At 48.4% G+C, this 22,289-nt stretch overlaps 1 protein-coding gene across 2 annotated transcripts in view; it reads right to left on the bottom strand.

Moving 5' to 3' along the window:
- MICALL1 (MICAL like 1) overlaps positions 1 to 16,839 on the bottom strand; it is a 453,077-nt gene extending 436,238 nt beyond the window's left edge. For both annotated transcript variants that reach the window (XM_069653074.1, XM_069653075.1), the window contains exons 1-3: positions 16,694 to 16,839; positions 15,750 to 15,893; positions 7,285 to 7,333 (exon numbers count right to left, since the gene is read on the bottom strand). In XM_069653074.1, the coding sequence (XP_069509175.1) occupies positions 7,285 to 7,333; positions 15,750 to 15,892 (192 nt within the window). In that variant the 5' untranslated portion in view covers position 15,893; positions 16,694 to 16,839. The remainder of the gene's footprint in view (positions 1 to 7,284; positions 7,334 to 15,749; positions 15,894 to 16,693) is intronic.
- Between the last annotated feature and the right edge of the window lie 5,450 nt (positions 16,840 to 22,289).

Raw genomic sequence — 22,289 nt, 5'->3', positions numbered from 1 at the left:
CGCGCAGAGACGAATGCTGGAGAAATCTACGGAAAGGACACATACAACTCCCTCAGGCGACAGTGTGGGATAAGGGACACGGTGGGGTGGGGGTGGTGGGAGAGAAGCACAAGGCGTCGCACAAACGGGGGCTACAGCTGTGCAACTCCTGAAGAAAGATGGAAGAGAGGACAAGGGCGTGCACTGAGAAGGCGGGGAAAAGGGAAAGCACCCGAGACCATACCCAGTGGCGTGGAACAATCACATAAAAAGCCACAGCACAATGCCTCAGGAATAGACCTCTAACAATTCTCTACCAAAGAGGATACAGGATCCTGGCTGCGCAAAAGGGAGATCCGCTACAGATGGGGCTACCCGTTGGAATTTGAGGCTGAATACAGATTGACATCGATCGAGGAGGCTGAGCAAGTCCTGGGACACCTTACATCGGATACGGGTAACCAGGTTGGGGCCCCTCAGGCCCGCAGGACTCGGCCTCTGCGGAAGTACGCACTCGATCGACACCAGGCCCACAGAGGAGGAGAGCCCAGACTGTGCGGAAATTTATGAGGCTCAACGGCCCCTCACCAAGAAAGGACCCACCGCACCAAGAAAAGAAAGGGGAATGAAACAAAGCAAAGAAAATGCAGGTGGCTATGCAAAAAGGAATGAAGCTTGGGCGGATGCAAAGGTAAACAGCTGGAGGGAAGACGTTCTTAACTGCCCAGAGTGGCCCTCAGTGACAGAGGGGCGAGTCTCACACCTTACAGTTCACACCTCCACGTTGGAGGGATTCACTAGTTATGATGTTAAATGGTTTAGCATTGTGTTTAAAGGGGTAACGGCATCAACAGGGCGAATCCACACAATCTGGGACAGGTACCTCCGAAGGTGACAGATATATCTCTTGAGGCAACATCATACCCAAGCGAAAAGGGGGGAATGATAAATGATGGAACCAACTATGGGGCAGGAGGCGGCTAAAAAAGGCCTTAGGTTTGGCACCCTGAATGTGAAGGGACTGAACTCTCCCACCAAAAGATTGCTGGTAACAAGGGAGTTTCAGAAGGCTTCCCTGGACATCTTGTTCCTGGCAGAGACCAGACTAGTGGAGGGGGAGGAACGGACACAGAGGAGGAGGAATAGGAAAGGTCCACTGGGCCTACGAAAAAAGGAGGGGAAGGAATAATCCTCCATAAGCAATGTCGGATTCAGGACTGTGTGGCCACCGCTCTGCTCACAGGCAGGTTGCTGATACTAGAAGGAACATTAGACGGCGCAAAAGTACTTCTGGCTGCAATAAATGTCCCCAATCAGGGACAAGAACCTTTCATAAGGGAAGCACTAGACAAAATACAAGGGCGGGAAGCTGACCTATACATCATTGGTGGAGACTTCAATGCCTGGGCGAATTAAACATGGGACAGAAGGATGGTGTGAGTAAAGGGTGCGACAAGTGGGGCCACTTGGGACGTGCAATAGAACGGTGCGCACTGGTGGACATGTGGAGGCAGAAACACCTGAGGGAGGAGGGCTATATGTTCTACTCCCCCCCCCCACACAAAACTCATACGAGAATTGATTATCTCCTTCTTAACAAGGAACAGAGCTCGAGATTACTGGAAAGCACAATAAGACCTGTGGGCTGGTCAGACCAACATGGTGATGGGGACCCTCAAAATAGCTGGGCTATGTAGACCAAGGTGCATGTGGCGATGCAATGACTCACCCTGGAGAGACCCCCTCTTCTCCAACCACCTAGCCGAGGAGATAAAAGAATACTTGATGCTAAATAATACAGGGGAGGTGAGCGCGGAAACAGTATGGGATGCGGGGAAGGCTTCATGGAGGGGTAAAGTAATAAGGGAGGGTGCAAGGAAGAAGAGGGAGAGAGGCCTTGTTGAAGAGAAGCTCTGCAAGGAAATAATAGAGGGGGAAGAGGAGATGCATGGTGGGAGAGGAGACACATAGGAACTCGGAGAGAATATATTGGCTAAAAGGGCAGAACAGAGGGCTCTGGGCATGGGCGGAACGTTATGGACACTGAGATATTTGAAGCAAGAATATTACAAAAAAGTGGACAAGCAGACACGCTCCTGGCGTCTAGACTCCAAGCCCAGAGACGAGAGCCTTGGGTCACGCAATTAGGAAGCACAGTGATGGGGGAGGGAAACGGACACGCACCAAGCGCTATAGCGGAAGGATTTGCCCAATACTACAAGATATTGTATGCTACCGAGGAAGGGTAGGGGGAGGAGGAGGAGGAGGCAGAGACATATCTCAGCGATGTGCACATGAACAGGCTCACACTCCTGGAGAGCGCTTAGATATTCCGATTACAGAGGAAGAGGTCCAAAATGCAATATCCCGGTTCCCCAACGGGAAAGCCCGGGAGAGGATGGATATACGATAGGGTTCTATATAAAATACTCAGGAACCCTAACACAACATCTGGCGAAATGATATAATCACATCCTGGAGACAGGGAAGGCTCTCGCGTCATTTAGCAAAGCCTTGATCTCAGTTATTCCCAAGAAGGGACGGAATCCATTGCACTGTTCGTCATACCACCCAATCTCCCTCCTAAATGTGGATGAAAAGATCTTCACCCGCATTTTAGCGACGAGATTTTAAGAGAAACTACCATGTATAATCCATCCCGACCAAATGGGGTTCATAGCGGGCAGACAGGGGCCGGACGCAATTAGAAAGACTATTGATCTAATGGAGCATGTGTGGGAATATCCTGGTGAGCAAGCACTTTTAAGTTTGGACGCCGAAAAGGCATTCAATAGAGTGGAGTGGGCCTTTCTTTTTGGAGTTCTGAGGCATATAGGGGTGGGAGAGAGGATGTGCAGAGCGATTAGAGCGGTCTATACAGGACCAACAGCTAGAGTCATGGTTAACAGGGTTACACTGCGCGAATTCCATCTGACTAGAGGCACGAGGCAGGGCTGTCCTCTCTCGCCCCTGCTTCTTGCTCTGGCCATGGAGCCCCTGGGTGAGAAGAGGAGATAAGAGGGATTGAGGAGGGGCAACAAACGCATAAAATCAGCATGAACGCAGACGACATCCTTATGTACCTTGCTGACACGGGAAACTCGCTACAGAAAGCTCCTCGGGTCATAGGGGAATATGGAAAGGTGTCAGGATTTAAGATAAATATAGACAAATCAGTCCTCCTCCCCATGGCTGAGAGTACGCCCGAACAACTGCTTAGATGGTAAGGTTTGGGGATACCAATTGAAAGGAACTGCATAAAATATCTAGGGGTGCAAAAACCAAGGGAGCTGGAGAGAATTTATGATTGTAACTTCCCCCCACTTCTGCATAGACTAGCTAGTGAAATGGAAAAATGGGAGAAGCTAACCATCTCATGGCTTGGGTGGCTAAATGCGCTCAAAATGGCGATTCTCCCTTGAATATTATCCGTATACCAAGCACTCCCGATAGACATACCTGGGATTTGTTTCGGGAAGCTGAAGAAGAAAATGCTTAGGTTTCTGTGGCAAGGGGGAAAGCAAAGGGTAGCCTACAGACTATTTAATCCAACCAAAAGAAAAGGGGGTGGGGGCGAGTCTACCTGAGATGAGAACGTACTACAGGGCAGCCAAATTCAGGGACCTGGTCCCCCACCTGCGTGTAGACAGGGACAAACAATGGGTAGGGATAGAAATCTATCACTTCCGTCCGGTCACTTTGGGGGAACGGTTATGGGCGCCTATGAAAGCCATGTCAAAGGGGATTCTCTTACACAGAACTTTGGGCCTACTACTGACACTCTGGAGAGACAAAAAAAAAAAAAAAGAGATGAAGGGGATCACGACCTGGCCCTCTCCGTTGAGCCATATCTGGGCACCACCCGTACGTGACTACATACCAGACCATGAAGGCTTCCAGGACTGGTTCGAGTCAGAACTTGCAAGGGTGGGGCAGGTTCTTAAGAAGACGGTTTTTCTGGGGATAGCAGATCTGGAAACGGGCTTGGGGATGGGCAGCCTGTCTGTCTTTAAATACCTGCAACTGAAGGGAGCGCTACCGTCAGACAGATGGGAGCAAAAACTGCAGAGAGACCGGACACCCACATAGCGGATATTAGACACGGCTAGGGGCACCATGGGTCTCATCTCAAAGATGTATCAGGCTTTACTGGAGGCAAGAGGGGATGAGGCAAATATACTCAAGAGGAGATGGGAGAAAGACATGGGAAAGGAGATAGACCCAGATCTATGGAAGTTGCTCTGCCTGAATGCCCATCGAACATCAGTAACCTGCCAGTATAAGCAACACAGGCTCAAACTATTATACAGGTGGCAGTGGGACCCGGCAAGATTGGGGAAGATGTACCCGGGGGCAGAGCCCCACTGCTGGAGGAAATGTAGTCACATTGCAGACTATTTGCATATGTGGTGGAACTGTGATAAGGTACAACAGAACTGGAAGGAAGTGTTGACATGGATTAGGGACCTGGATGGGGTGAAAAGGAGGGTAGACCCACTACTTGTACTGTTTGGAACCGAAACAGAAGAGGACTGGGTGAAACTACCGCATATGCCGCACTCTCTCCTAACTGGCAGAGAGGGCATGCCTGGCAGGAGGATGGAAAAGAGATACCCTCCCGAGTAAAAAGGCATGGGCAACTAAGGCGCTAGATTCATACAGGATGGAGCAATTGACAAGACTAATGCATAATCGATCGCGGTCAAAGGCCATCGAGTTGGCGCCGTTCCTGGAGAAATATGACCCAGAATACTTACGAGAGGCAGAAGAGGGAGGGGGAAAAGGTTGGGGAGTTGGGACAACTGCGTCAGTGACAAGTTTAATTACACCCATTGGTGAGCAGTAGGTGTAGGGAAGCACGACCAGGCCGGGGAAGAATGGGAGCAAGGTCCCACAAACTTTTAATCACTGGGTGTGCCCGCCCAGACCCCTGTGCCTCGAGATACAAATGTAGAGGTATGAGCAGAAATCCGGGAGAGACTGAAAGAGAGATAGCCCTGCAAAGGCCGGAAAACATTGTTGTGGTACGGAGGGGGAGGGGGGGATTGTTCGGAACTGATTGGGAAGTGGGGAGAAAACATAGAAATTCGATTGGTATGTAGAAATATGGTAAAATAGCTCAGCGAGTTGAGCGCTCGCTGTTGTGATCTGCAGGTCGCAGGTTTGAATCCCGCCAAGGCCAACTCAGCCTTTCATCCTTCCGAGGTCGAAAAATGAGTACCAATTGCGGGTGGGTGATATTGTATGTAAATATGTGCTCTGTAAAGCGCTTTTGATAAAGGCGCTATATAAATAACACATCATTATCATTAAATACGAAGATGACTGCAGGCACCCTGCATTGTGTTGTTGATGCCAAAAAAACTTGAAATTGAAAAAAAATAAAGATTCCTGCCCAGAAGGGTTCTAAAAAAAAATGTTTTCAGGATGAATTAAACTATAAAAGGTGCGAGTATAATAGGCTTGCAAATCTTTTCAACTGGAAGTGGTCTCCACCTCTCTAGGCATAACCTCCTGGATTTTTTTCTGGACTTCTATTCTGAACAGGGTTGGAAACAGGGATAAACACCTATGAGACCCAGGGGTGTATATACAACTAACAAGGAAGATACGATCTTGGAACCTTCCAAACACCAATCACTGTTTCAAAAGGTAAACTGCTGGCTTCCACCTTTGAGCTATAACCACATTCTGTGATCCTCAGTGGTAGAGGAAGATATTAGCATCTAAAATCCGAAGTTCAGAATGTGTGTTCATGATTATTGGAATTGTAACAAAACTGAGCAGCGGCTTTAAGCCTACAGTCCAAAAGTTATGGTTATAAATTGCAATTGTAGCCCGATGCAGCCGTTACGTATTACATGAAAAGGGCATCAAGAAAACAAAGGAAAGCAGCACGTTTCTATTAACAGTATATATTCACGATTCATATACTTTGCAGTTAATTGTACAACACTATGCACTATTTATGTTTGTACAATTACTAGGTACTGCACAAATTGGTTAATATTCACCACAATATAACATGTTTCATATGCTAAATGTCCATACAATGCATGTAAACGAATTATCCTGCTGTTTTGTGACCAATATACTATCATTCGCGTTTCAACTTCTAAACAGGTTGCTCACACACTTTGTTGTCAAAGTTCACTTGCCTAACAGAATATCATTCTTGGAATGTGAAGTTTATAGTACAAGTTTGAAGTCCTAACTTGTAATGTTGGAGCCTAGTTTAAAACGTGCATCTCATTTTAAGCCGAAACGTGTTCCTATCTGGGTAGATGTTAATCTGAGCTACATTTATGTGTGGTGCTGTAGTGAGGATGCATCTCTTATATTTTCAATAATAAAGTGGAATATCTTTATCTTATTCCATATTTAGCAAATTGTCTCCAAGTAACTGAAGCAGACCCATCTCTTGTTCAGAATCCACACTGGCGGATGCCCAGCTCCCAGTCACAAGGCTGCATTCATTCACACATTTTGTCAGCCACCGAGTCAATGGGGGTCACCACATCCAAACATTGTGTGTTCTTTCCAGGGCAAACTCGTCAGACATGGATTTAGTTCTTTATCTAGATGTCCATTCAAAACGGACAAAGCTATTGTGGTCTTCAAAGTTTGTAGTTAACAAGAGTCGAACATGACCAGATTTGTATGTCATTCATTCTTACATTGGAATTATAGTCCCTGCAGAACTCTGGATTTTATAAGCGTTTGCTCGCAGTTCCTCTCCCAGATAAAAACAGCACTGCTTCAACTTAAATGATGGGAAAGTGCCAACCAGGGGACATCTAACAGTCAGCTATGCAAGGTTACTTGCATTGGGAAAGCAGGGTCTGTGGTGTACCCTGAGAGACTTAAGGTCAGGTCTCTAGGGGATCACATACGGTAGTTGCATCTTCGATGAATCCTTAGATTAGTACCTCTCAAGGAAAGAGATAGAATATCTGTGAGGGAAAAAATGAAAAACATAACACTGAGCCAGAATAACAGAGCAGAACGTTCTGTATCACAACACAGGACAACCATAATTGGCTCAGTCAGGAATAACAAAGGAAGAAAAAGCAGTGAGAGAGAGCACTCAATGTGGAACAGGCATAAAGGACAATGCAGGTTGTCCCGTGAACGAGCTAGTTGTTCATTAGGTTTGGGAGTGGTGGTGGGTTACAGGCAGTGCAATTGAGTCTAAAAGGGCAAAGCAGCTACATATGGATTCCTTGCAAACTCCAAAACCATCATCCAAACTCCTTTGCAACGCACTCACAAACAAAACCAAGCAGTGATGCACCGGTTTCTCACCAGACGGTTGTTCTCGTAGACATTTTCTTTGGAAAGCGAGTCAAAATCTCTGTTAAAACAAAAAGTAAACAAATGAGAGATTCCATAAAATTCCTGATGAGAAGATTAAGGCATGTTACAGAGATAGTGGTACAGGGAGCTTCAAAGAGGCACAACAAAGGGATAGACTTAAAAAACACATTGAAAGAAATAGAGAGCCAACAGGACATCTGACAAACAGAAACAAGAGAGCTAAAAGCAGGAAAAGTGAAGGAATTGGTGATAAGACCAACAGGGTTCGAAAATGAGGGGAGCAGGAAGCTATTTAGCCCCTGCTCTAAGTCCAGAAGAGCCTGGTAAGCTTGACACCAACAGCAGCTACTTTTGGCTCCCCAGGCCAACTGATGCCAAACCAACATGCTTAAGTGATATAACTCTGTGTGTTTGGGACACAGTATCAATAAGCATTAGGACATATGCTTTATATGTCATATAGATATATATATATATAATGGACAAAGTCTTAGTTTGCTTCTTCGTGGGATTTTGATTTGTGGCACGCTGTGTACTAGCTCCTTGTTCCCCAGGGATAGCTCCTGCTCACTGGTTAATGTTGGATACCCAGGAGCTGCTTTTAGCTCCTGTTCAATCTTAATTTCGATCTCTGGACCAGAGATGCAGCAATGAAAGAAGAGATCAGAGAAACTGGACAATGAGACAAGCAATTTGACAAGGAAGCAGGAGACCTACTCTCCAAACTGTGGGACATTCACTGAATTGTACTGTCAAGTAACACCTCTAATGAAAACACAGGGATGTTGTCAGTTTTGGTTGCATTGGCAAGAATCCATCATATTTACCCCATGAGTCCAGTGTGCTCAGCCTAATGTCTTCACTCATCCACTCTCCTCAACGTATTCCCCAATGGGCCAACCAGTACAACTTTATGGCTTGATGTGTTCACTAATTGGCCACATTCATTTAAACATCAGCATAATACATTTGCCAAATCAATTAGTCTAAGTGGCAGGAAGCATTCACGCCACACCCAAAAATTCCTAGCTTCTCTGAGCAATTACCAAAGGAGTAACCGTATCACCGGAGCACTACCCAGCCTTCCGGATCTCATTTAATGTAGGCCTGGGGCTGCACCATGCTATCTTAGGCATCCACCTTATAGATTTACTCTTAGCGCACTAGGCGCTGTAAATATCAGTGCAGCATAGCACTGCTGACTTTTCTTCGATCCCGCCCGTCTACAATTGCTTTATTTTTTAAACATCCATGGGGTGCACTGTTCCCTGCGACACACCATGAGATTCTGGACATTCCAAGATGCCCACCGGCCGTTTAGGCAAAGGAACATCTTCTGCCTCCTCACCCTGATTGTTAGTTAACGTGCATATTGCGGCCAACCCTCCGCCGGGAGGCGAGAGCCAGCCCCACATCACTGTAAGCCCCACCTATGCAAGGCCATCGTCTGTCTTGAGTCTGTCTTGAGTTGGCCAGGTCCCAGTCCCCTACTCCATTAGCCATCCACACACGTGTCTATCCCCAATGTAATCTGACTGACTATACCGCAGCAACACCCATTCCCCTAATGTCGTGAAAGTGCCTGCGTTAGAAGCATTGCATTGACTCTTGTAATCATCTACCTGCATGAAACTCGCTGCGCAATCATTGTATGTGCATTGTATATGGTATCTGCCACACTGTATTAGCATGGTTAAGCAGATTACACTGCATTAGCATGGAAAGACTCATGCTCTGCAGCCCCATATGAGCTGTCCTTCACTCTTCAAGTATTGCATAATACCCTCTTAACTTCTGCTTACGCCCAATTAAGTGCTATAACGTGAAACTACTAAAAGCGGTTTTCTTCTTGTGTTATGCATACATTGCCTCAGAAATATTAGGCCACTATACGCTAGCAACATATACTGATTAAACGTTCAATTTGTCTATGCTGAACTGATATGCTGACATAGCACCCCCACTATCATTCCAGTAATTCTGAGCAACTTAATTCATCGATTGTGATTTTCAGTCTGCCATTTTGTCGCGTTAGCATCTTGCCACTAACTAAGATTGCACCTTGTATTCATTCCATCTGCTATGTTATGCTGTGTTAGCTTTTTGGTATTCAGTTGGGATTGTACTTGTATTCAATCCAGAACATTGAATGTAGCCCACCTCGCCCTATTGGTGATTCATACCACACTCCTGGTTTAGCCACATTACTTTATTTTTGCTAAACGTATAAATGCATAGATGTCTACCACGAGATAAGCCTATTTTGATTAGCCACTTGACTTTCTTGCTCCAATATGGACTGTGGGACCAGCCTATTCATGTTAAATCCCTATTGTGGGACTAGCCTCCTTGACCAGCATCTGCCCTACCAGCCCCACAAACCTTACTGATAGACAGCACATCCCACTGCCTGATGTGAACCTGACTACTTGTGCCTAGTGCTCTGACCTTAACTAGCCTGTTCTTCTACCCCCTCTCACCCAGTCATAACTATGTGCCCTAGTAAGACCCAGGCGACCCTTCTGTTGTGCCTTATACCACTAATTGGCCTTATCATGACCCTTTCCAAACAGAGACCTTGCGCCCCACCGCGGACAGAAATACTAGACTTCGAGCTAGATTGCCCCATGAACCTGTAGCTCACAGAAACAAGGTCTCTTAATATCCAGTATAAAGCTACCTCACCACACCGAGCCACTCCCTAGCCCTAAACTTATTCCTATAAAGCTCCAGAGTACGCCTACGCCAACGCTAATATCTGGAGCACTGATCAACGCCAGATCCCTAGTGGCCCATGCCACATAAATAACCGACATCTTATCAGAGGACCTAGACATTCTGGCAGTCACGGAATCCTGGCTGCACTAAGCAGCAGGCCCAGCGCTCTCCCTAGCCATTCCAGAAAATTATCAACTAATTAGAATGGACAGACCCAACAGCAGAGGAGGCGGTCTTGCCATTATGCCATAATAGCAAAAACTAACCTTTCTCTAAGACTACTCACTCAACCTCCCCTTAAAACTTGTGAACTGCTCACTGCCAAATTGCCCATATCCAGTTGACGCACCTTAACTATTTACTTAATATACAGGCCACCCGGTCCTATCGGCACCTTCGAGAAGGATTTATCTAGCCTTATAGCTAATAATACTAAAGACTCATCACAACTCCTACTACTAGGAGATTTTAATTTAGGAATTAATAACCCTGAAGACAAACCGGCCCATTCTATAGCCACTATGTTAGCTGAACATGGCCTAACCCAAAAAGTCCTGATCCCAACGCACGACAAAGGAAGGACCCTTGACTGGGTCGCCACTTTGAACTGTGATACCACTATCAATAGAATTACCCCTCAACAATGGACAGACCACTACCTGATCAACTTTTCCCCCCCAACTATAAACAAACAGATTACCAAATATAAAGTCAAGGCACCTCCCTTACCCACTAGATCTAAAATAAACATCACACCGGACAACTTCTTGCCACTCCTACTCCCTACCATTAATGCTCTCCCTAACGACTCAGACCCTGATTTCCTTGTGGAGAGCTACAATAACGCTATGAATAAAACCCTAGACACCATCGCATCTCTGAAGTCATGAAAAAGTAAACAACAAGCTCACCTCAATACCTGGTTCACCCCTCACCTAAAAATAAATTAGAATCTCAATGGCGACACACCCCTTCTGAAGAAAACAAACTACAACTTAAACACAGGCAAATAATTTTTGGCAGAGAAGGATTATTGTGAGAAACAAGGCGCTCTGACAATTTGATATGTGTGCAAGGGCTGCAGATTGAGGCAGAAGAGAAGGCAACCTGCCAAAGTTGCCAACAGTACATAAGTGAGACAAAAAGGTGGTTTGCCTGATATCTGCGCACAAAAACACAATTCAAACTATACCTCATCATTCAGGCATGGATGGCCACTCATGGCCTCTGCCTGAATGATGACAAAACCGAAATCCTGTTCCTCGGTTCTGCTGTCAACTTAAAGAAACTCAGCCCCAACTACTCTGCATTCAGCATTGACAGCAAAATAGTTACAGTAGCCAAAGTAGTGAAAACATTAGGCTGTCACCTTGACTCCACGCTGACGTTCCAGAAACAGGTAAATGCCCTAGCATCTTCCACCTCCTATACCTGCAAGCTCATTAGGACATGCCGACCTTTCATAACACAAGCAAGCTGTATCATCCTCGCCAACGCCTTAATACTCTCCAAACTGGACTTCTGTAATGCACTGTATTTGGGAGCCAACAAATACATAATTGACAAAATGCAAATCCTGCAAATTAATGCCCTCAGAACTGCCCTTAACCCAACTACTAGAGAACACATTTCTAATACAAGAACAGTACTATAGTGGCTAATAATTTGCGACAGGATCTCTCTAAAAACAGCCTCATAACCTACAAATGCCTGAATAATGCAGCTCCCCCCTACCTGGCAGAAAGAATAGTGAGAAGAACATCAACCCGCCCTACCAGAGCTGCAAACTCCTACTGTCTACAGATACCCAGATTCAGGTTAAAAAAACCAGGAGGAAGTAGTTTCCCGGTTAAGGCGGCCCAGTACTGGAACACACTCCCACTTGACATCACAATAGATCAATCCTACTACAGTTTCAGACACCATATTCTTAAATGGTTACACTCCAACGACCCTCAGGACTAACCACAAATTACCTCAACCACTGAACGAACCCTAACCTTCTATGTTTGTATATATGTATATTCTCCCTCTTAATTTGTTCAATTACTTACTTGTAAATGCTCTTCATGTATCTTGCGCCTTACTTTGTAACTAAGCTCAAAGTATCCATGTATTCTGTTCTCTGTTGCGCCCAGCTACCTCCGGGTTCGGTGCGCCATACAAATCAATAAATAAACAAATAAGGAAGGCAATTCCCCCTTCGGATTCCCACATAATGCTTTGAGGAGACGTAGAGGCTGAAAGTAAAGGTTATTGAAATTAGTTGTAGGTGTTTCCAGCTCCCCAAAGAACCTTTCTAGTCCTACTGGGATTGAGAGTAAAAAGCCTTAGATCCAGACAGGTCTCCTTTGCGAACCTCAGTAACAAGAGCAGAAAATGGAGTGGAAACTAGACTTTTTGGATACTCACTTTCTGTGGAGTGCCTTTATTATTCTGTGTTTCTAATTGTCTTGAAGATCGTGCTATTCAAAATATAGTTACATTTTGCTACAACCATTGTTAGGACATCTCTTGGCTCTGTTATTGTCAGAACCTTTAACTATAGGCTATGTTGCTTTGCTTTTGTACTGCGCCTAATAACCACTGTAGTAGTTTTAAAGCGTCAATGTCTGCATGTAGAGTGGTGTTTCGAGTCTCCACCTGAGGAAACAAGACCCTACTCTGCTAGAAAGAAGGGTGTGAAGTAAAAGGAGGGGGAAACGGGGAAAGATATTGTAGATGAAGGGAGGAAATTAGGCAAATGAAATAGCTTTGTATTAGTACAGATGAATGTTAGTCCAAGAAACACGGACTAGATTCCAAAGAGAGGTGACACAGATGTGTGTGTTTAGTATTGTGTTTACAAAGCATATTTTCAGTATTACAGAATAGAAATTTAGTAATGCCGATAGCTTAAATAGCATTGAGAATGTAGTCTTGAACTGGAGAGGATAGCTTGGGTATACTCTCTGGTGCCATGAAGCTCAGGGAACACAAATGTTTGTGAAATAAGGACAAGAATTTGGAATCTTAACACATTATCAGAGTTAGAAATTGCTGGAAGCTTAGAACCATTTAGCTCCTTATACTAGCCTATGAGAACCTGCTAGCTTCACAACAACTTTCAGAGCTATTTTGGACTCCTAAGGCCAGCTGGTGCCGTACATAAAATACCTATGGGATATTAAATATGAATGTTTGAGAATGTGTGGAGGGGAGGATAAAGAACACGTGTAGAGGATATTTAAAGCAGAATGGACCCTTTATCATGGCAAAGTTAAAGTTTGCATCTAATATCCAGGGATCGAAATCAAGATTGAATGAGCAGGAGCTACAAGCAGCTCCTGGGCATCAAAATTAACGGTTGTATACGAATTGTTCGTTTTACAACTGTTTGAATTACAATTGACCTTTTCACAATTGACCGAATTGTGAAGGTCAATTGTAACATATATGTGGGGGGAAACCCCCCACAACCCCCCACCTAACGCCAAACCCCCCAAAACCCCTATATATATAAATAAATATATATTACCAAACAGATATATATATATATATATATATATATGGTCAATTGTGAAAAGGTCAATTGTGACCCTTTAAATTCGGTCAATTGTTCATTCGAACAATTGTAAACAAACAATTTGGGTAATACCAAATTAACCAGTAAGCAGGAGCTACCACTGGGAACAAGGGGCTAGTACACAGCGGTCAACAAATCAAAATTCGACGAAGATGCAAACTAACATTTTGTCCATTACAATGCATAAATTAGTTTTCAAAAATTGATTAGCCATTTTTTCTAATTAAAATGTTCTTGATTAGCAAGCAAACTTATTTGATTAGCAATGTTTTACTCTTTTTTTTTTAATATCACTAGAAGTTATATGTACCCAAGACATAACATTTGCAATAATACAGCATTTGTGTGTACTGCTGAGGTAAGACATTCCTAAGTGTTTGTAAAATGTAAAGGTTAGCTGACGGTGCTGCACAGGGCAGTGTCCCATGCATTGCATGCTTAACCCATCATATGCTGCATAAAGAGAAGTTTGGAAGTTAAAAAAATCACTAGCATTTACAATGTTAAAGTCACATCTTCAGACCAAGTACATAGTATGGTGCTGTGGCAGGCAGAGCAGGCTAATTGTCAACCTCAGTGGACAAGATGACCCTTGCCCGTTATCGATATCAACTGTTTTCAACATAGCACTAGATACAGTTTCGTGGGAGGGCAATGGCCCTCAAGAAACAGCCAGGTAGGCCCACACGGAGCATTCCAGCCCTGCGCACCCATCAAAACAGTATTTATCGCTATTGCACTCAAAGCCGCCATCTGGGGTGCCGATACACTCGTTTTTAAGGGAACCCAGCTTTGCACAATTCATGCTTCCCTTAAAAGGGAACTACAGATATGTCTGCAATTGGAAACAACTATTTAAAGGGTGTGCAGGGGGTCCAGGAGGTGTGCAGGTGAGTGAGCTTGGGCTTTGATGTGTGGCCTGCCAGTGGAGACTCAGCCTGGGACATCGACTCCAAGGAAAGGGTGAAGTCTGGGGAGAGGCAAAGCTGGCCGGGATAAAATGCAAGCAGCTACTTGGAGATTCTGCTGAGTTCCCTGCCTCATTATTGGCCAGCTCTCTCCCCAGGTGCACAGTGTATGGTATTGCAGCATATCTGTGTATGTACATACTGGGTGGAACTATTGATCAATACTTGCATAAAATATCTAGTTAGCTATGAGATTTAGATACACTTACAGTAGCAATACTGTAATTATGCAATATGTAAATACGTGTTTCTTTTTAGGAATGGAATTGCCGGACTCCTTTAAAAAAAACATACCTGTCTTTGCCAAACAGGATATAGTTGGCTTAATAAAAGTAGCATCCCAATTACCTCTAGTTTGCAATCATTTGAAAAAGAAAGAACATTTTTTGGCTAGCACTCCCACAGAGACCTTTGGCCCTTAAGAGTGGAGGAGAGGATTACTGCTGTACATTCTCTCTATTAGCCCCTCTAAACTTGCAGTATACAGAGAAAAGAGGGTAGAGAGCAGTGAGGGCAAGAGGGGAATGCAGGGCTATATGTGCTTTCACTGAACAATGCATTTTTTTGTTGTGTCAGTTTAATTAGCAAACCTAAAGAATTGCATTGCAAATTGCTATGCTGTACTGCTTATCGTATGTCTTGCATTATGTATGACCCCTTAGCCATAGGCCATACAAAGCATGTATCCTAATGCATATTGAAAGAGTGTCCTCAATGCACAGTTATATCACATAAGTAGGTTCGCTTGGCATCAGTGGGCCAAAAGTAGCTCCTGGAAGCTGTTGGTGTCAGCTCTTCGGGGCTATAAGCAGAATCTAAATACCTCCCAGCTCCCCTACATTTTGAAACCTGGATGTTGACGTACAATTTGCAGCATAGTATGTACTTGCTCCTTGTTCTCAAGAGGTAGCTTCTGTCTCCTGGCAATGCCCGATACCCAGGAGCTACTTTTGCTCCTGCTCGTCTAGTACCAATTTCGAACCATGCATTATGACATATTCCCAAAGCATACTCCCGCGTGTTTAGACCAGTATTTTGTTCCCAACCTGCAGACAACTTAAAAAAGCAAGCTAGTGCCCGTCGAGGGTGGATTCCAAACATGAGGTAACATTATGACATACCGCCAAGCTCACTGCTCACTTTCCTATGTACCCTAACACGTATCAGGAAAACAGAGTTTACTTATTCCTTAGCATACTCACAAGAGGTCAGGCCGGTGTCGGTGGATCAGCGCACAGAAAGCCAACCCATCACGAAAGGAGGTGCTGAGATCACGGATTTGCACCCCCTGGTACCCCTCACACTGCAGGCGGCACCACTCCTGCATGGCCCTCACCGCCGACATCCTGGAAGGTGATAGAAGAGGTTTAAGTTCAAGCTAAAAGGAGCACCTTTATACAAGTGAGAGCTCAATGCTGATGAAGTTATCCAGGGTGAGAGTAGTGGACACGTCAAAGAGGACGGGGCAGACGGGATGAATGAAAGGTTGGTAGACTAAAGGCGAATAGTCTGTAAAGGGCAGGCTTTGGGATGATGCAGAAAAAAATCTGTCAGACTGTGGATAAACTGCTAAACGTGACAGACTAGAAAATGGGTACTACAGGAGGGAGAGCTGAAGGAGGAACGCGGGGTGCGTAAGAACTGGTGAAGATATGGGGCAGGTTGAACGGACTCCAACATAGTTTCAAAAGGAGGCCATCGGAGCGTATCTCAAGAACAGACAGTTTATAGAGTGTGTGGGCCGACTCGTAGGAGGCAGGAGGGGCACCAGCGAGTGGTACTATGACGAGCAATGTGGCAGGTTCGGGACGGGACCGGGTACGTTTTGTTAGATGAGGGGTCGCAGGTGAGGGGAGGTCCGGTAGGTTTGAAGGACAGGTTTAATTGACAAGGCAGAGACGATCACGTTTTGTGGGATAGGCAACAAGGTTACATGGGGTTGTTGGTTAAAGTTGCTGTGGGAAGAGCAGGGCACAGACTGAAAAGTGAGCAGACAGCCGGTGGGGGTGGTAATAGTTTCGAGTGGGGGTTGGTATACGTGATGGGGCAAATGAGGCCCTCTCTCTCGGGCCTACGCTCTCCCTCAGCGGCGATGAACAGTGGTCCACTGGGTAACCCGGCCCCTTCTAGAGCGTTCTCCCGGTACCTGAGTCCGCGGTTCAGACTCCCAGCCTGCAATCCTGGGCCCAGCAGCCTCCCCCGACACAGAAAATCTTCCTTCCTCCTCCTCCTCCTGTTCCCTCACCCTTTCCTCCGCCCAGTGTAGAGGGCTCCTCCTTAGCGACCGCCCCGAAGGAGGGGGAAAGAAAAGTGGGCGGACAGGACAGGAGGGTGAGTTGGTGGGGGCAGAGACAGAACAAGATGAGTCAGGAGAGAGGGGGGCGGGCTGGTGGTCTTGAGGGGGAGGAGTAAGAAGAGCATGCTGGTGAGCAAAAACGGGACAGTAGGAGTAGGAGCCAAACGTGACATGTGACATGTGTCACAGCGTGTCAGAGCATGCCACGAACCATGGCATGGATGATTGCAGATTTCGTGCTGCGAGACATTGAAAAAGCATAAAAACGGATAAATATGACTGTAGCTTGGAACATCATAAAAACGTATGAACTGTAGCAGCACTGTGATATATTAAACATGATTGTACCATGTAACACCAACTCCAGGTGGTTCTGTTGGCAGTACCATTGAGATGTAGCGCCTGTTGTGCCCAGCAGCCGCTCATATCTTTGAGTGTTATGCTTTATTCTTTTTTTATTATTATTTATTTATTTGTTTTAACCCCTTTGGTTTTTACAAAAATCCATCTTCCAACTTGGGGCACCACTTTTGTCCAGCGAGCAGACTCCCTGTCGAGCTCGCAAGCAATTCTACTCCATGCGTGCTGGTAGGCCACTTGTGACAGGAGTATTGGCCCTTCTGAGTGCAACATCCAAGAATGTGATTAGCCGATACCAGCGAGTTTCTTCGTCCAGTGTAGTTTCATATGATTGTGGCGTTGCCCCGTGAGGGAGACGCGCACGCGGCGACGTGACGTTGCACGTCGCCGCATGCGTCTTAAATAAACGGGGCGTTCCCGGCCGCGGCAGAGCGACCGGGGAGCCCGAAGCACACAGACGTGTCCAGCGTGAGTCTGTGGGTGGAGGGGCTCACGGGCACGCGTGGGGGCACCCAGAGACCCCCAACAGTGGCGACGAGTGTTGGACGCCCGGGCCCGGCGGTGAGAGCGATCCCGAATAATTTTTTTTCTTCGACGACGAAACATCCGTGGATGTTTCATCTCACGCTGTGGCCGCGGACCATACACGCGGCTGGCGGCCATCTTGCGCACGTGGCGGAGAAACTTCCGAAAGCTCCGGTTTGGAGTCGGAAGACCATCCAAGCCTAATTTTTGGATTTGCTGACTGCGGGCAGCCTAACCCGCAGGCCCATGCCTGAATTTTGATGTTTTGGCCAATTTTCAGTCTGTAACGTCGTGTGGTAGCTGGAAGATGGACTGAGGTGGCTGGGCCTTCTCAGCCCACTCCATTTTGAAGCTCAATTTTTGGAACATTTGGTTCAAGGACCTTCTTCAACCCCTTCATCATCACGTGGGTGATGGTTTGCCCGCTCCTGAGATCAACGTTGGAACGAGACGCCTCAAGGTAGCCTCTTTAACCCTTTCATCATCACGAGGGTGGTGGCAGTGTGGGGAATGGTACAAGTTGCGGCCCTCAGGACTAGTATGAGGGTGCCTGTGCGCTTGGGCCCATGAGTGATTTCGGGGCCCTGGAGGGTGCGACTGCCACAGCTTCGGAGGATTCGCAGGACGAAAGCCTGGCAGATTTGTTTCAACAGAATCCCCCACAGCCAACCCCACATCCTGCGACGTCTGGGCTGCTTACACCCACGGTTGGTGCCGCTCTTCCCCCGAACCAACCACCACCACCCCTGGCCATGGCCCAAGCCAGGGCGCAAGCGGCCCTGCAGCCCATCCCGGAGTTTGACGTTACGGGTCCTCCGTCCAGCATGGGCCCCCGATGGAGAAGATGGATTGGACGGCTGGACATGTACTTTCGGGCCGCCCAGGTCACGGACAATGACAGCAAGGTGGCTACGATGCTGTATTCGGCCGGTGCAGCTGTACAAGAGATATTTGAGTCGTTAACTCCGGTGGACAACTCGTATGACCAAGCCAAAGCCGCCCTCCTCGCGCATTTTGTTCCCCTTGCCAACGTGGACTATGAGAGGTTCGTCATGCTCTCGGCCAGACAAAAGGAGGACGAAACGCTCGACACCTTCTATGGCCGCCTGCGCCGCCTATCCCAAGGGTGTGCGTGGGGGGATGAGGAGGATATGATGAGGACCATGCTAATCCAGGCATGTTCGTCTGGCAAACTGAGGCGACAGGTCCTGAGAGAGCCCGGACTCACCCTGCCCAGAATCCTGGAGCTCGGGCGGTGCCATGAGGTGGCGGAGGCCCGTGCCAACAAGATGGAGGCCGGATCCCGCGCAGCGAGGCCGGAAGAGGTGTGCGCTGTCTGGCGAGGAGGCAGAGGGGTGCGAAGGCCCGGTGGGGCTCCCAGAGACAGAGCTGGTAAGCCAGTGGAGTCATGCCAGAAGTGCGGCTATGACCTCCCCCACTCGTCTGAGTGCATGGCAATAGGAAAGATCTGCGGACGCTGTGGGGTGCCCGACCACTTTTCGAGGGTGTGCAGGGCGACCCTGCCTGTACTGATTCCGAGGGGACAGCCCCGTCTGTGGACCCCTCGCCAAAACCGCCCGCCCAATGTAGCTCAGGTGGAACAGGCGGGAGAGGAGACGCCGGCGGAAGAAGCGGAGGAAGAGGATGAGGAGAATATCTTCTTCGTCTCCAGCATGGAAGTCCTCAAGGGGAGGAGCAGGAGACAGCCGAGATGCGTCGTGGAGGTGAACTGCTCGCCGGTCCCGGTGCTGGTCGACACGGGGGCCTCAGTCAACGTAATGGCGAGAGGACATTATGCCGCGCTCAACCCACCCCCGAGGCTTGCGACGCCGAGAGCCCGCATTTTTGCATTTGGCGGGCGGGAGCCCCTGCCGCTGGATGGTGCGTTTGTCGCCAAGGTGGAGCATGACGGATCGGAGATCAAGGCCCGCTTCTACGTGACTCCGGTGAGCAGCAATACCCTGTTGAGTTGTGCGGCAGCGGAGGCCCTTGGCATAGTGAGCTTCGCGTACTCAGTCTACTTAGAGGACATCAACGATCTGCTGGAAAAATATGCGGACACCTTCAAAGGGATTGGGAGAATGAAGGGTGACCCCGTGAGGCTCCACATTGATGAGTCGGTGCAGCCCGTGGCTCTGAAACACAGGCGGATCCCGTTTCATCTAAGGGACCAGGTGGACAGGGAACTTGACAACCTGGTGAACCTGGATATAATCGAAAAGGTGGAGGGCCCCACTCCATGGGTATCCCCTATCGTAGTGGCGAGGAAACCAAAACAGCCGGACTCCGTCCGGATCTGTGTGGACATGAGGCTGCCCAACAAGGCCATCAGAAGAGAACGACACCTGACCCCGACAATCGATGACATCATTGCTAAAGTGCAGGGGGCCCGGTTCTTCTCTAAGTTGGACTTACGAGCTGGGTACCACCAAGTTGTCCTCCACCCAGAGTCCCGGTACATTACAACCTTCACTACCCACAGGGGGCTCTACCGATATAAGCGGCTGAGTTTCGGAGTGTCGTCAGCAGCCGAGGTATTTCAGAACTTGATCCGGGGCGCTCTCGCAGATCTGGAGGGCGTCCTAAACATTAGTGACGACATTCTGGTCTTTGCCAGGACGGAACTTGAACACCTGAAACGTCTGGCCATGACCCTCGAGAGGCTGCAGTCACTGGGGCTCACTCTCCACAAGGACAAGTGCGAGTTCCTCCGCCCGACCATTGAGTTCTTTGGTTTCATCTTCAAGGAGGGCGGTGTATCTCCGGATCCCAGAAAGGTCCAGGACATCAGGACCGCGCGCCCCCCTGAGTCGGCGTCAGATGTGCGGAGCTTCCTGGGTATGGTAACATACTGTGGGCGCTTCATCAGGAATCTCGCCTCCAGGTCGGAGCCTCTGAGGGCCCTGACGAAAAAGGATACCACCTGGCAGTGGGGCCCGTTGGAACAGTCGGCGTTCGAGGACATCAAAGGCGCCCTGACAGCAGATGATACCGTGGCTTTTTTTGACCCCGCCCTGGAGTCCGAGATCGTGGTGGACGCCAGCCCGTTTGGCCTAGGTGCTGTGCTCACCCAAGTGGGCAGAGATGGGGGTGTAAGGCCAGTGGCATATGCCAGCAAAGCCCTCTCCGAGACCGAACAGAGATACTCGCAGATCGAACGCGAGGCCCTGGCTGTCTTGTGGGGCTGTCGGCATTTTCGGCTTTATGTGCTGGGGAGGCCCGTGACAGTGGTAACGGACCACAAGCCGCTGCTTCCGATCATGGCCGGATCATCTTCAAAACCACCAGCCAGAATCGAGAGGTGGATGTTGGCCCTTCTGGAGTACAGCGTCACCCTGATCTACCGGCCAGGTACCAACAATGCGGCTGACTACCTGTCCAGGCACCCGGTGGGCGGTGGAGGACACGCACAAGACTCGTGTGCTGAGGAAGCTGATGACCACGTCAGGATGGTGGTAGAGGGTGCCACCCCCAACGCAATGCCGCTACCCGAACTGGAGAGTGCGGCGGCCAACGATGAGTGTTTCCGCATCTTGAGGAGCTCGATGCGGTCGGGGTCCTGGAAGTCCGTGCTGGAATTGGTGGCAGGGCGCACTCAAGAAGCTAAAGTGACCCTCGAGCAACTCTGGAAGGTGAAGGACGAACTGTCCTTCACGGAGTCGGGCCTGCTGCTGCGGGGCGATCGCCTGGTGGTGCCGGGCTCCAAGATCCATGAAGTCATCAACCTGGCACACCAGGGACACGAAGGGGCCGCCAAGACGAAGGCGAGACTGAGGCTGAAGGTGTGGTTTCCCGAGCTAGAAAAAAAAGTGGACGACTTCGTAGCGGCCTGTGTGTGGTGCCAGGCGGCCTCCCCAGTCCAGCGGGAGCCTGAAATCGAAGTAATGCCACGAGGGACCCGGCCGTGGGAGGTCGTACATGCGGACTTTGGATCCACGGCCGTAGGCACTCACTTCCTGGCCATTGTGGATGAATACTCCCGATACCCTGAGGTGGAATTCGTCGAGTCGGTGGCATTTGAGCACGTGGTGGGCGCTGTGGAGAAAATCTTCGCCACCCATGGTTTTCCAGTGACTCTGTGCTCAGACAATGGGTCCCCGTTCCAGAGCGCCAGGTTCTCAGAATTTCTGGAGAGCTGTGGAGTGGCGCACCGGAAGGTGTCCCCGCTGTGGCCCCGTGCGAACGGGGACGCGGAGAGGCTGATGAGGACATTGAACAAAACATTCCGGATAGCCCAGGGACAGGGCCAGCCCCTCCAGCGGGCGCTTTACCAGTTCTTGAGAGTGTACCGCACCACCCCACACGCATCAACGGGGGTGGCCCCGGCTGAAGTCCTGTTCCGAAGGTGCCCCCGAGGTCTCCTCCCGGAGGTACAGGAAAAGGAACCCGGCATAATAGATGACCAAAGGGTGGAAGCGGAGCGACAGGCAAGGACACATCAAGAGAACGTACGGCGGGGTCTTCGTCCGCAGCGGCTGGAACCGGGCGACGAAGTGCTGATCAGGAATCGGCATCCCCACGGAAAACTCTCGCTCCCATATGAACCGGAGCCGCTGGACGT

Source organism: Ambystoma mexicanum, chromosome 3q, assembly GCF_040938575.1.
Source record: "Ambystoma mexicanum isolate Mex_15411 chromosome 3q, UKY_AmexF1_1, whole genome shotgun sequence".
Lineage (NCBI taxonomy): Eukaryota > Metazoa > Chordata > Amphibia > Caudata > Ambystomatidae > Ambystoma > Ambystoma mexicanum.
Note: the sequence above shows the minus strand (reverse complement) of the source record. Positions and strands in the feature narration are given on the sequence as shown.